Genomic DNA, 14,162 nt, shown 5'->3' on the forward strand with positions numbered 1-14,162 from the left:
TTAATGCCATTTTTAGATTGAGAACACCACACACAAACCAAGAAAAAAACCAATCAGCAATCAGCATAATTCTTTATCTTTCCCCTTCTGCATTGTTTTGTGACACTTCTGGTAAAAATGACATTGCTTTTGTGAGCACGTTACAATGAAAACAAAACGCTTCTTCGGGAAGATAAAATTCCATTAATGGCCAGTTTTATATACATGCTTTTAATTTGTTCCCAAGGGAAAATTCCAATAATCACAAAGAATACAAGCTTTATATCTCTTTACTCAGTTGGATATCCCATGAAGGACCGGCTTAGGACATTTTGCCACTTGAAGCAAAACAGAAAATGGGGCTGCCCCCACCTTATCCTCCACCCCCACCCCTTCTGCCTCCCCTGCTGCTGAGGCAGCGAGCAGTCTGCTCCTGGGGGCAGATCTGTCTCCAGCCTACGCCATGAGGCAACTGCCTCTCCGAGGCTAATTGGTGGGGTGGCCCTGATTCCATGTATATCTTTCCATGTGTTTTTATAACAACTGAGTGAGCATTATTGGGTGGGTGGGGGGTAACTTTAGGATAGGTTTTGATAGCTGTATCGGAATAAATGCTCAGTGGAACTATGTTGGAGAAAATATACTCTTGGTCCAAGGTGGTTAGGGGGCTCTGGTTTACTTCCCAAAATAGGGCCCCTGTTCCCCCCAAAATGAATGCTTGAAATAAAGTATCACAAAATATGTCTTGTGACTACCAAAAATACTCCATGTGTGTGTAGTTTCGCAACTCAGCAAAACACCTGCAAAACATTTATCAACCTTGATAAACAAAAATAAAATACTCTGAGCACGTGCAGTTCTACATTTTAAATTCACTTTTTTCATCCTTGTTTTGCTCATTTCCTGCCTTGAGCCAGTCACCAACTCTCAGCCTACTCTTCTCCACCTGATTGTTGTTAAAAGACAGAAGGAGGTCTAAAATGGATGTGAAAGGGAACTCACATCAAATGTTTGTTTCTTTAACCAGAGTAATATGTCTTTGTACTAGAAAGCAAAATATTTTTCTCTGGGACCTCAACCCTTCAGATTAGTATAACTCCAAGGCTTCAATCTGGTTTAAATATTGTGTGTAAACCCCACTTGTATTCAGTTGAGCTTATTCCCAGGTTGGATTGATTCCTAAGAGGAGTTAGTTTAGGCCTGTAGCCACTGGAGCTGGGCCTCCATTTAATATTTTTTTTAGTTTTACAGGTTTACCTTTACAGGCAAAATGTTTAGGAAAAACATACATTCTGTGTTTTCCCTAATTGCACAGTAAAAAATAAATAAAACCTGCTTCCATTTTCCTAATGGCAAAACCATTGTGAATAGCTAACAGGATTTAAAAATGTAATAGAATAAATTTAATTCTGTTAAATAATAATTTAGTTGTGTTAAAAGTATGATTTGATTTTAAACCCCTCCTTTATAAATTGACTTTGAACATAGTAAGCTGCTTATAAGTTATGTTTTATTTGCAGCAGTACTGACCCCTTCACTATGAACCTTTCGACCCTAACCACACAAAAAAGCCAAGGCTGAAATCTTGTACCCACCTCGCTTGGAGTAAGCACCATTGAATACAAAGAGATTTGCTTCTCAATAGACGTGTATGCCATTTTATTGGAAGTTTACTATACACTGAATTCTTCGTGAGAGCCTGGACGTAAGCGCCTGCATAGCGTCTTTGCAAAGTTTTCACATTATGAAGTTACAAAATGTAGGTCTTTAGAACTGTGGAGATCCCAAGGCGTTGAAAATGAGGCAGAAACAGGAAAGAAAAGTACAGGAAAGGGGAGGGGAAAACAGCAGGTCTTAGGATCCCATGGATTCCAATAACCTGGTACCAAAACAACTCCCATGTTAATCACAGCCCTGACTTCACTGATTTACTAAAAAGTCTGAAAGGCAGAAGCAGTGGGGCTGGCTTATCTCTCAGATAATTTCTGAGAATTGTTTTTGCACAATTTGCTTCATAATGCTCTTTTCTAGGAGGGCTATAAAACAGAGTTGCAGGCATGAGCATGCAGGCATTTCACCATTATAATCCAACAATGCCTTAGCCGTTTTAAAGATTGTTCTTGTAAGGATGACTATTGCTCAGCAGTGGAATAGCTGAGCCCTGTAGGATGATAAAAAGATAGATAATGCTTATATTTAAGAGACTGTTCTCATATTAATATGCTCTTTCTGATATGGCATTGCAGTACAGTGGTACCTCTGGATGAGAACGGAATCCGTTCCAGAGCCCTGTTCGCATCCTGAAGTGAATGTAACACGCGCCTGCGCGGGTTGCGTTTTGCTGCTTCTGCGCATGCGCGCAACGTCATTTTGAGCGTCTGCGCATGTGCGAGTGGCGAAACCCAGAAGTAACACGTTCCGTTACTTCCAGGTCACCACTGAGTGCAACCCGAAAACGCTCAACCTGAAGCGTATTCATCCCGAGGTATCCCGAGGTATGACTGTAGTGGAAGAGAGATGGCTTGAGCCTGTCTCCTGCTATATGTAGAACTGCCTTGAGATCTATGGGTATAGGGCATGATAATAATAATAATAATAATAATAATAATAATAATAATAATAATAATAATAATAATAATAATATAGATAGCCTATGGTGTGGATTGGTCTTCTCATTTGAATTCTCAACTGCACTGGGACCTGGCTCAGTACTGAGTTTAGTCCTATGTTCTACTAATAGAACTGCCTACTAACAGAGACTAAGTAACTATGGGATATACAAGTTCTGGGCTTATTTTTACAAGGCCTCAAACCTGGAGAGACTGCAGTTACATGGCTCACCACATGGGGTAATGGTCAGCAGTTCCTGATAACATCTTGATAGCTTTGCGTCCCAAACCAGTGTTCCTCAACCATCTACTGTGGTTGCCACATGGATTACACCCCCCCCCCCTCCTCGGGTGGAATGCAGTCTGGCCTTTGGTAGATACAATGCTCTCACATCTATTTCTGATTCTTAAATATGCAATAGTTGTTTTATTTTGTTTTTATGTTAGGGTTTCACAAATGCACCAAAAACTATCCAGTTGTGATGAGCTCCTATATTCAAGGTAAAAATAAATTTCCAGTCCCAAAAAAAGCATGTGAAATCTTGGCCACTGGGGATCCAGGACAGTTCAGATATTAACAGAACAACATTATATAGTTTTTGAACTGTCTAGGCCAGTCCTGGGTGGTTTTGCAAACTTGTGGTTCTGCAAAGATGACCAGAGAGCCTGTCAGCTCCAACTACAAATGTGCATCATCTGTAGTTCTGCTTTAGCTGTCCTAAGCATACATAGTTTCTGTGACCTGCTACATCATAAAAACAAGTCAAATGCATTTATAGTAGATAACTTATGGGAAATGGTGCAACTAGTTAACTTTAGACTCTCAACTTAACAGTGTTATTGGGACCCCTTTAGATGCTCATGTTGACACTTGGTCTGTTTGCCATCATTGTCTCCTCATCTGTTGCTCTCTAGCCAGGCATTTGGAGCCTCACCTTCAGCCACAAAATTCAGCCCTCTCTGCACCACTGTTAATAGGTAGTGGTAATTTAAAGTTGCTTTCCTTTTTATTGGGTTAAAAGCATACAGGATGTACCTAGCAGTGGCTATTTTGCCATTATTAATAAATTATTTCCATTTAATCGTTATTTAAACAAACAACATAATGAAAAGAAGCCCAAATATATCCGCCTCCAAGTTGGTTAACATTATCTATTTAAAGAAGCAGTTCATGCCATGTTTTATTAACCTTATGAATGATTGTATTCATTTTGTTATACTATATATATTTGTAATCTGCCTAGAACACATGGAAAAGAGGAAATAAACTTTAAAATTAATGAAATGGTGTTTTCCTTAACTACTCTTTGCTTCTCCCTCTTTAGTGTTTGGTAATATTTGTACAATTCATAGCAATCGAGTGGGTAGAGACAATACAGTATGGGGAAGGCCTGTAGCTCAGAAGAAGAGCATGTCCTTTGTATGCAGGTGTTCCCAGGGTCAAACCCTGGTATATCCATATAAGGCTGGAAATGACCCCTGCCTGAAATCCCAGAGAGCTACTGCCTTTCAGTGTAGACAAAACTGAGCTAGATGGACCAATGGTCTGATTTGGTATAAGGCACTTTCTACATTCCTTCCTAAGGAATGTAGCCAGTGTGGTGTAGTGGTTAAGAGCGGTGGACTCGTAATCTGGGGAACCGGGTTTGCGTCTCCGCTCCTCCACATGCAGCTGCTGGGTGACCTTGGGCTAGTCACACTTCTCTGAAGTCTCTCAGCCTCACTCACCTCACAGAGTGTTTGTTGTGGGGGAGGAAGGGAAAGGAGAATGTTAGCTGCTTTGAGACTCCTTAGGGTAGTGATAAAGCGGGATATCAAATCCAAACTCTTCTTCTTTTAAGTTCATATGTCTTACAAAAATAAAGTACTTTTTGGCTGTGATTTGCAAGGACATCAGACTAGAAAATGAGACTAGAAACTGGGCATACAATGTATACACTGCATAAATAAAGCAATAATTGATGACCCAATGTTTGAAAGGTTATTTGAATGGGACAGTTGTAATAGCTTTGTCATGTCACTTGTAAAGAATGCAAAATTATGTTAATTTGTACATTAGAAACTGTGGGATTTTAACATTTGAACAAGTTAATAAACCATCGCAAACTCTTCTTTAAAAATAGCACTGCCTGAGGTGTTGTTGTTGATGTTTAAAAAGAAACCTGATTGACAAGTTGAAATGGTCAATGTCTGATATGTTTGTGTCTGGCACAAGATGCAAAATGCTGGCCATGGCTAGGTTTTTGGGTCTTTTGACTTAAAACAAAAATACCTCTGATGGGGATGGTCTACATGCACTTTCCCAATCTGGTACTGCTTTACTTTAGCATAAATAACCAACTTAACTGCACACTCCTGAGCACATGCTAAAGAAAAGCCCAGCATTTAGTCAAGTGGCCTAAGAAAATCAAGGCTGCAATCCTGAGTATAACTTAACATGAAATGGGTGCAACTGAACTTGGGAGGACTAATTTCAAAGAAATCATGACTAAGGTTTTTCCGAATAAAGTTTAGCACTCACACACAAAATGGATTAAACTTTAAATTGCTGATATGGTATAAATGCATCAGTATGAAGGGCAGACATATCCATATATTATCTCTTTTGAGGAAAACAGAAAATGATAAATTCTGATTTATTTAGTATATATAACATATTATGATGCAGGAGGTTTTGTCACTTTGGTGATACCTGTGTTGCTGTATTAGCCTAAATTATTTTAATTACTGTGGGTGATATCTAGCTAAGTAATACTTAGTGTAGACCCATTGATTTTAACTGTGGATATGTACATCCCTCAAATTCTGGGAAGCATCAATAAGTTGTGTGATATCTTGCGTTGCTTGTATTTCTAGACACAATGTACTTTGTTTTCAACAGCATCACTGCAAAGCTTGAAAGAGCTTTGGAAAAAGTGGCCCCACTCCTTCGGGAAATCTTTGTGGATTTTGCCCCTTTCCTGTCTCGTACTCTTCTGGGCAGTCACGGACAAGAGCTTCTAATAGAAGGTAATACTTTATCATTATTGTTCATTCTTTTAAAGAAGTAGAGCTTGCAATTATGGCATCTTGACCAATTTTTCAGTTCCAACATAATTCATATATGCTATCTGGTGTCGATGCATTGGCCATCTTCACATGTAACACTGAGCCAAACTGTGGCTTAGTGCAAACTTGTTGGCTCCCAAAGAGGAGATTGCAGCTGCTTTGTTCTACCCTGTCCTTGGAAGCTAGGCCAAGGTTCAGCTTTGTGTGTTGTTCCAACTAGAATCGTGGTTAAACTCTCCTCTCACTAACCACTACAGTGGTGCCCGGCAAGATGAATGCCTCGCAAGACGGAAAACCCGCTAGACGAAAGGGTTTTCCGTTTTGGAGATGCTTCGCGAAACGAATTTCCTATGGGCTTGCTTCGCAAGACGAAAATGTCTTGCGAGTTGCTGCGATTTTTTTCCGCTCCCCACCCCCTTTTTCTAAGGCACTAAGCTGCTAATAGCCTTTTAGCAGCTAATCCGCTAATCCCTTAAGCCTTTAATAGCCGCTAATAGCCGCTAAACCGCTAATAGCACTAATCCGCTAATCCGCTAATGGGGTTGCTTCGCAAAACGAAAAAACTGCTAGATGAAGAGACTTGCGGAACGGATTCTTTTCGTCTTGCGAGGCACCACTGTACCTGTAGCCACCATTCCTCTGCACCCAAACGGTCCATGACAGTCAATCACCACCTGTTCAGAGCCTATGCTTGTATATGTGAAATTTTGATTCCTCCCCCATCCATCACTTTACACTTTTTACCACCCATTCTCTCATTTTTCACAGGGACTGGAAAAAAATAGCCAGTTACACTTGAGAATTCATTGACACCAGACAGTTAATGAAGTAACTGAGTATCTGCTTATCTTTGCTAATTATCTCAGTTAACTTTTATATAGAGATATATTGAAATAGGCCTTCTCGAGCACTTGCCGCAGTAGCTGATAATGTAAAAGAAATCCATAAATTAAATTTTATTATAAATTTCACAGCAGGGATATATTTTTTCAATTGCATACAGTACTAGTTCTGTCATAAGCAGAAACAACGTGGATTCTGCTTACTGTGTGTATTCTTTATAGCTCAATGGAATTTGATGCATATGCTCTGCAGGGCTTTTCATTGTGTTACTTGATGCTGACATAAGAGATGTGTGCTGAAATGGCATACCTGAATGTGGCTTTCCAGCCTCTGTACTCTCTAGAATACTGAATGCTTCCTATACAAAAAATCTTGTTTAGTTAAATATACCCGAAGAGGTGCCATATTACATAAGTATGCCTGCAGTCAGGTTCAGGGAATGATTGAATGTGAATGATGAAAGGTTAAAGAGATGCTCACAATAGACATTAACATGCTTGCCTTCCAGTGGAGGCAGTGCTCAGGGTCTTGACAATTTCCATGCTATTTGGCAGAAGATACTGTTTGACAAGAGAGATTGGGGCGGGAGGAAGAAGCGCTACACAGGAGGAACTAAGCAGCAGCTGTTACCACAGGATTTGGGGGGTCATTTTGGTCGCAGCACAATCTGCTTCAAGCATTGTCCCATATCCAGTTAGAGACAGAAAAATCTTTACCTGCAATGCATAGTAGCAGATCTTAACAATCCATTGTAGTGCAGTTGCATCTGATACTTGAATAAACAGACATATCTAAAATCTGAAAGATAATGTGTCTTTTTATTTATGTCTTATAATTTGTATCTGTGTATTTTAAATCAGCAGGTTACTTTGAACTTCAATATCTTGTTTGTAAGGTAGTGTCCATCATAGCAAGAAATTGTGGTCTCAAACTAATACAGTGGTACCTTGGGTTACAAACACTTCAGGTTACAAATGCTTCAGGTTACAGACTCCGCTACCCCGGAAGTAGTACCTTGGGTTAAGAACTTTACTTCAGGATGAGAACAGAAATTGTGCGGTGGTGGTGCGGCAGCAGTGTGAGACCCCATTTGTTAAAGTGGTACCTCAAGTTAAGAACAGTTTCAGGTTAAGAACAGACCTCCGGAACGAATTCAGTTCTTAACCAGAGGTACCACTGTCCCAGGAAATTTATAAGGTCAGACATTCTTGGGGGCGGTGCGGTGTGGAATCACCAGAATAAACCCCTTACTGATGATTAATTGGAACACATTCTGTTCTCTCTTCAGTAGGGTGGCTGGTACCCATTGGGGCAGGTAGGGCAGAAGGCTTGGTCTGCAATTGTAAACTCCAATGGAACCCAAACTGCATTGAACTCAAATGGGTCTTACATGAACAGAGTATATTCATTCATCCCTAATTTTTAGCTTCATTGATTCATCTAACAGGACACAGCTAAGGAACTTGTATTGGAGTAGATGATATCTGTGTGACAGAGAAAACCAAAAGACAGTTATTATGCCTTGATGTTCAAAGAAAGCTCTAAGCTCTTGAAATGCCTTTTAAAAGAAATCCTGACCTAAATACTTCTAAATGTTCTGCCTTTTGGATAGTAGCAGTCTGTGCCCAGCTGTCTCTGAAGTACATGTCATGTTATCCTTCTTGTTATGAGGTATCAATTATTCAATGCGATCTGAACAGGGTTAGATGTAGGTCATGAAGGAGACATTGCTGAGACAAACTCTGGGTATTTCATGGGGTGAAATTATCCTAGATAAAGATTCATTATGAAACTATATGTGTATATCACCCATGCTTGCATGTGTGCAGAGGAGGGTAACCAAGATGATGAAAGGTCTGGAAAGCAAGTCTTATGAGGAATGATTGAGGGATTTAGCATGGAAAAGAAGAGACAGAGAGGAGCTATGATAGCCATCTTCAAATATCTAAGGAACTGTCACATGGAAGATAGAGCAAGCTTGTTTTCTCCAGCTGCTGAGGGTAGGACCTGAGCCAATGACTTCAAGTTACAAGAAAGGAGATTCTGACTAAATATCAGGAAGAACTTTCTGACTATATGAGCTGTTCAACAGTGGAATGGACTATCTTGGAAGATCTCAAGGTTTGGATAGCTACATGTCAAAGTAGGCGATCTTTCAAATAAACCTGACTCCAAGCCATTATGATTTAAAAGGTCACATCCCATAAACAAACGCCTGATATATATCTAAAACAAGATTACCTCAAGGAAGAACATAACGCTTGTATCTCCTCAGTGTTCTTGACTAACATGGAGGAGAGGCAGGAGAGTGGAGCATAAGAGGCAGTGATGTAAACTAGCTGGGATTGGAGCAGTTGGCCCTGAAAGTGCCAAGGAGGTCAAGCAGTGACCTGAATTTCTAGGTGACTCAGTGTAGTCGGCTGTACTACATGGTATATTGAGAACAAGCAAATAAGACTTGTTTCCTGAAGGGATTGTTTAGACTGAGGCTGGGGCTAGGGAAAGGAAAGGATATTTTAAAGAAAAACGGTAGTATGTTAAGCACTTAGAGGTAAGAGAATGATCAGGCAATATGAGATTCAGGAGCCAATAAAGGCAAGGTTCCTTAAATCTATTCCACATTTGGACTTGAATGCCAAGCACAACATGGGTGGGTACAGGGGTGCCAACTTGAATAAAATATTGGGGAGGCCCAGGTAAGTCCTGCCCCAAAACTGACTACCAGTCATGGTACACACATACCATTTGAATGGCAGTGTCCATCAACTGGGGGGAGGGCTGGCCCTCTCACATATTTTATTGAGGGGGGCAAGGGACCTCAGCCCCTAGGAGTTGACTCCTGTGGTTGGATACCTGTGGAGTTTCTTGTGCTGCAAAGGTGGAGGATCTTCAAATAGCTGTTGATAAGGTTACTTTTGGGACACTCCCAACTGGAAAGGACACATGTATCTTGCCAGGGTAATTAATGACCAGATAGAAGTGTATGCTCATGTTGGCAGTTGGCAAATAGATCAGGTATAGTTAGGCATTACCATATATCTGTTAGTATTCACACCTCCAATGCTGCAGATGAGATTGGTGTAAATCACATGCCTGTCAGGGAAGAGTGTGGGGACAGAAGACAGTCTTATCTCTTCCGCTGTATTAGCTATTGTACTGTACTTTTGCTTTTACTTCTGTCTGTCCTTCTGGAGAGAAAGGACACCATGAATTCTTTGTCTGTACATAGTATGTAAATCAATACGTAGATTAGCTCTACGATGTCTCATGCTTCTTGCTGTGTTATTCTATAAGATTAGTGTGCATATATCATTTGATATATGTCGCTGAAGCGCACTGGAGAAGAAGGGAAATGCCTTCTCCAGAGCTGCGCATACCGGACGACGCTCGGAGTTCGGGGGCTGCAGGGGCACCCCAGGGCGTTTTTCAGCAATATCCAGCACTCTGGGGTCCTCTGAGTCAATAGTGAATTTATCTCACATTAGGGTGGGTAGCCAATCTGTGTTAAGGTTTGCTTCCTTCGTGCTTTTGCAAAGGCCAGAGCCGGTAGGGCAAAACTTCTGGAGTCAAAGGGCTGAGCACTTTGGTAACAGAAAGCTCTTCAGATTCCACATTGCATAAAAAAGCAGCATTCAAAAGCAGCATTCCCCCCTCCCCCCAGTTCAGAGTTATTACAGGTCATTGTGCCATTAGCAGGCAATTTTATTTATGTATTACAGTTTGTATCTCATTTTTGAGGATACAGATCCTTCCCAAGTGATCTATAAGGAACATTTAAATTACCTATTTTAAAATCAAAAATTATATTAAAATATTTAAAAGTAATCAAGGCAAGGTCATTCCCACTAGCCAGTTGATGGCGGGGAGAGTTTGGGCTTTTCTCTTCCTTGCTTTGGCAGAAACATGGGTAGAGTGAGGAGAAGAGTTCAGACCGGAATAGGAAGTGCCATGCACACGAAAGCTTATACCCAGAACAAACTTAGCTGGTCTCTAAGGTGCTACTGGACAATTTTTAATTTTTTTAATTTATTTCATCTGCATCAGACCAACAGAGCTACCTACCTGAACCTGGGCCTTGCAGTGTAGTAGATCATGCTAATTGTGGGTGCTTTGACTGTAATGCCTTCTGCTTAGCTCTTTTTGTCAGATGTCTAATAGTTGATGTGGTTTGCAGGTGATAAGTGTCCCATTAATCTTTTTGATCCTCCAGCTCTTGAGCATGAGAAAAGCTGATCAATTACAGCAATTGTCTCTTTAAATGAGATTTTTACATCTACTTCTTATTTTATTAATTAACTGTCTGCTTGTAAATCTGATAGAGTAGAATGGTAGCAGCTTCCTACAGCTTGTCCTGTCTTGCTGTACAATAAGATGGGGTTGTTAGCAAAATGGGCACAAAAGCACATTTATCCATTACCTGCAATAAATATACGTATTATTTTGTAGAAACAGTTTTATCTTCAGTGGCTTTTCATCCACGCCTTTTTAAATCAATTTGCTTCTTCACCATACCTATTGAACCTAGAGCTACAAGCAATGATTTTTACTAAAGGAACATAATTCATTTTCAAAAAAATACACGTTTGTCATCCTATCATTGTTAGTTTAGCTTTTAAGCTCATTCATATGGGGCTTGTATGAAGCAAACGGAACATTACTTTCCACCTAGCCTTTTCCTATAAGGAGATCTATAGCACTTGTATTTGAAAGGGTTTTTTAAGCTCTGCTTTATTAGATATTCATATATCATCTATCTATCTATCTATCTATCTATCTATCTATCTATCTATACACACACACACACACACACACACTCCTGTACACTATTTAGAAAATTTAAAAATATTAAGCATTTTATAAATACATTTAAATAAAAAAGATGAATTTAGAGCTTTTGCGTAGCTGCCTTGGCACACGTTTAGACATGAGCTTTAGGGACTTGTAACGTTCTCAAAAGCAGAGACATCACCTTGCCAACAAAGGTCCGTATAGTTAAAGCTATGATTTTCCCAGTAGTGATGTATGGAAGTGAGAGCTGGACCATAAAGAAGGCTGATCGCCGAAGAATTGACGCTTTTGAATTATGGAGCTCTTGAGAGTCCCATGGACTGCAAGAAGATCAAACACATCCATTCTTAAGGAAATTAGCCCTGAGTGCTCACTGGAAGGACAGATCGAGAAGCTGAGGCTCCAATACTGTGGCTACCTCATGAGAAGAAAAGACTCCCTGGAAAAGACCCTGATGTTGGGAAAGATTGAGGGCGCAAGGAGAAGGGGACGACAGAGGACGAGATGGTTGGATAGTGTTCTCCAAGCTACAAACATGAGTCTGACCAAACTGCGGGAGGCAGTGGAAGACAGAAGTGCCTGGTGTGCTCTGGTCCATGGGGTCACGAAGAGTCGGACACGACTAAACGACTAAACAACAACAACAACAACAACAACGTTCTTATCAGAAAAGAGGCAATCAGTGCAAACACCCCACAGTTCTTCTTCTGGCATAATTGCCCCATCCTACCACCCCAGTACTCAACCAGCCTTCAAGCCCTAGAATTACATCTTTGCACAGTTAGGAGAAACCCCATAGGGAACCTAAACCAAAAACATTGGGATTAGTCAAGGACTGGAAAGGCCTCCAAAATCCTTGGCTAATTTTGACAGCTACAGCTGTTAAAAGTGCTTGCGGGTAGGAGCTTGCCACCCACCAAGGACCATCTTTCCCCAAGAGTCCTCTAGCAGGGGGGATGCTTTTCCCCATCACCAGCAGTTTTCATCTGTGCAGACTATTTATGTCAAATGCTTTGTGTGGCTGTCATAAGATAGCCAGGACTCTGGGAGGCTTTCAAGCGATCCCTGACTTTCAAATAAGAGGGAAGGTCAAATTTGTATTGACTCATAAATGAACCGAGCCATTTCCTGATTTTCTTTTTCGGGGCATGGCTCAGCTTATTTCCAAGCCAATCTGATGCAGGCTAGTTACATTAAGAAATAGATCTTCATTCTCTCTGACTACTTGAAATATATTGTGCGGCCTTCTGTTTACTATAAATACGGATTTTTAAAATTTATTTATGGATGGAGAATGTAGAATGTAATGATGGGAAGATATCCTAACCAGTGTATGTTACTTTCTGTCATCTATTAAAAGGGCTTGACATGTTACAATTAACAAACTCATATTTTTGTTGTTCACATAATGAAATTTTGGAGATACTGCACATGGCTAAGAACTTGAAATGTTTAAGATGTCTAATCTAAGAAATTCTATGGCACTGTATGTTTTTCCTACAAAGCAGGACTCATTAGCTAGAATGCTGAAATTTGGAGCCTCTGCTTACTAAAACAGTCCAAAAATTGTACATTTTAAAAACACATTAACAGTCAAAAGTTGGAATGCATCATTTAACTCTTACTAGAGGCCAACACATCAGCACAAAGTCAGCCATGTATTGGGGTGAAATAGTAAGTGTTAGCAAAAGTGGGTGGAGCAACTGATAAGCCTCTCCCCTTAATATAGTATGCCACATTTTAGCCACACCAAAGCATCCCACACTCCTACGTCTGCATTCAGGCAAGTGAGAGGCACTACCACAGTTCAAGAATATATCAGCCAGGCAAAAGCATTCAAGGAGGACTGTGAAGGGCATGGCATAGGCATGGCCTGGATATCCTCTTTCAACGTATGGGTCAGAAGAGTCCCATCCCTGTTATATACCAATCCACATACACTAATCCCATGTGAGTTAGAAAGCTGAAACTTGCTAGACGTGGCAAGATACTCTGATTACTCAGTAAGAATTAAAATGAGATATTTATCTCTACTGCAAGGGGGCATGGGCCCAATATCTTGCCACCAAAGAAGCTTCCATTTGGGAGCTTTTAGATAGGCCAACACAACTGATCATTAGAAATAACTTGAAGTGTGACACTACAAGCAAAATGAGAGTGGGATGAGAATGTTGGTCTGTGGGAGTTCAGTTGCTTCCTGTGCACTCTGGATCAGCATCGGGTGGGGGGTGGGAGGCTCCTGCAGCACCCAGGAATATTCAAATATTCATTCTCTCTCTCTCTCTGTCTCTCTCTCTCTCATGCCACATAAGACTATTTCTAGTGTGTTTTTATCTAGACAACAAAAATGTAATTAAAATGTATTGCACTGCAAAACAGGGTACATACTCAAAACAATAAACTGTTTTTAGTCCTCTGGATATGTGCGAGATAATAATAGAGGTCTGTAATCCTATGCATACTTCCATAGGAGTAAGCACATTTGAACTTAATAGCACTTACTTCTGAGTAAGCATTAATATGATTGGGTCACCAATGAATACTGATTTAGATTGTTGCTAAGAATTATTTACTAGATTGCTCCATATTGAAGGGGGTGGGGAAACAAGTTTTATTATTTATATTTATAGACTGAACCTTTGTTTTCACCTTTGTTACAGGCCTCGTTTGCATGAAGTCTAGCACCTCAGTGGTTGAGCTTGTTATGCTTCTTTGTTCACAGGTAAGATTATTCATGGCTTTAGCAATATAATACTTGTTCTGTTGACAGCGCCGTCATACCAAAATGCAGTGTAATGTTTATCATCGTAACATTTTTGAAGAGGAAGACCCTTATTTTTCTTGCATCAGTACCCATACAAGCATTCACACTCCCGCTGAAGCACACAGATATAA

General features: G+C 40.4%; 1 protein-coding gene across 7 annotated transcripts in view; it reads left to right on the forward strand.

Moving 5' to 3' along the window:
- NBEA (neurobeachin) overlaps positions 1-14,162 on the forward strand; it is a 349,991-nt gene that overhangs the window by 109,059 nt on the left and 226,770 nt on the right. For 6 of the 7 annotated variants that reach the window (XM_083437001.1, XM_083437003.1, XM_083437002.1 and 3 more), the window contains 2 exons: positions 5,470-5,597; positions 13,928-13,989. In XM_083437001.1, coding sequence (XP_083293127.1) covers positions 5,470-5,597; positions 13,928-13,989 — 190 coding nt within the window. Of the gene's footprint in view, positions 1-3,035; positions 3,090-5,469; positions 5,598-13,927; positions 13,990-14,162 lie in introns of all 7 variants that reach the window. The other variant, XM_083436996.1, reaches the window with a different exon arrangement.

Source organism: Podarcis tiliguerta (assembly GCF_965153285.1).
Source record: "Podarcis tiliguerta genome assembly, chromosome: 4".
Classification (NCBI taxonomy): Eukaryota; Metazoa; Chordata; class Lepidosauria; order Squamata; family Lacertidae; genus Podarcis; species Podarcis tiliguerta.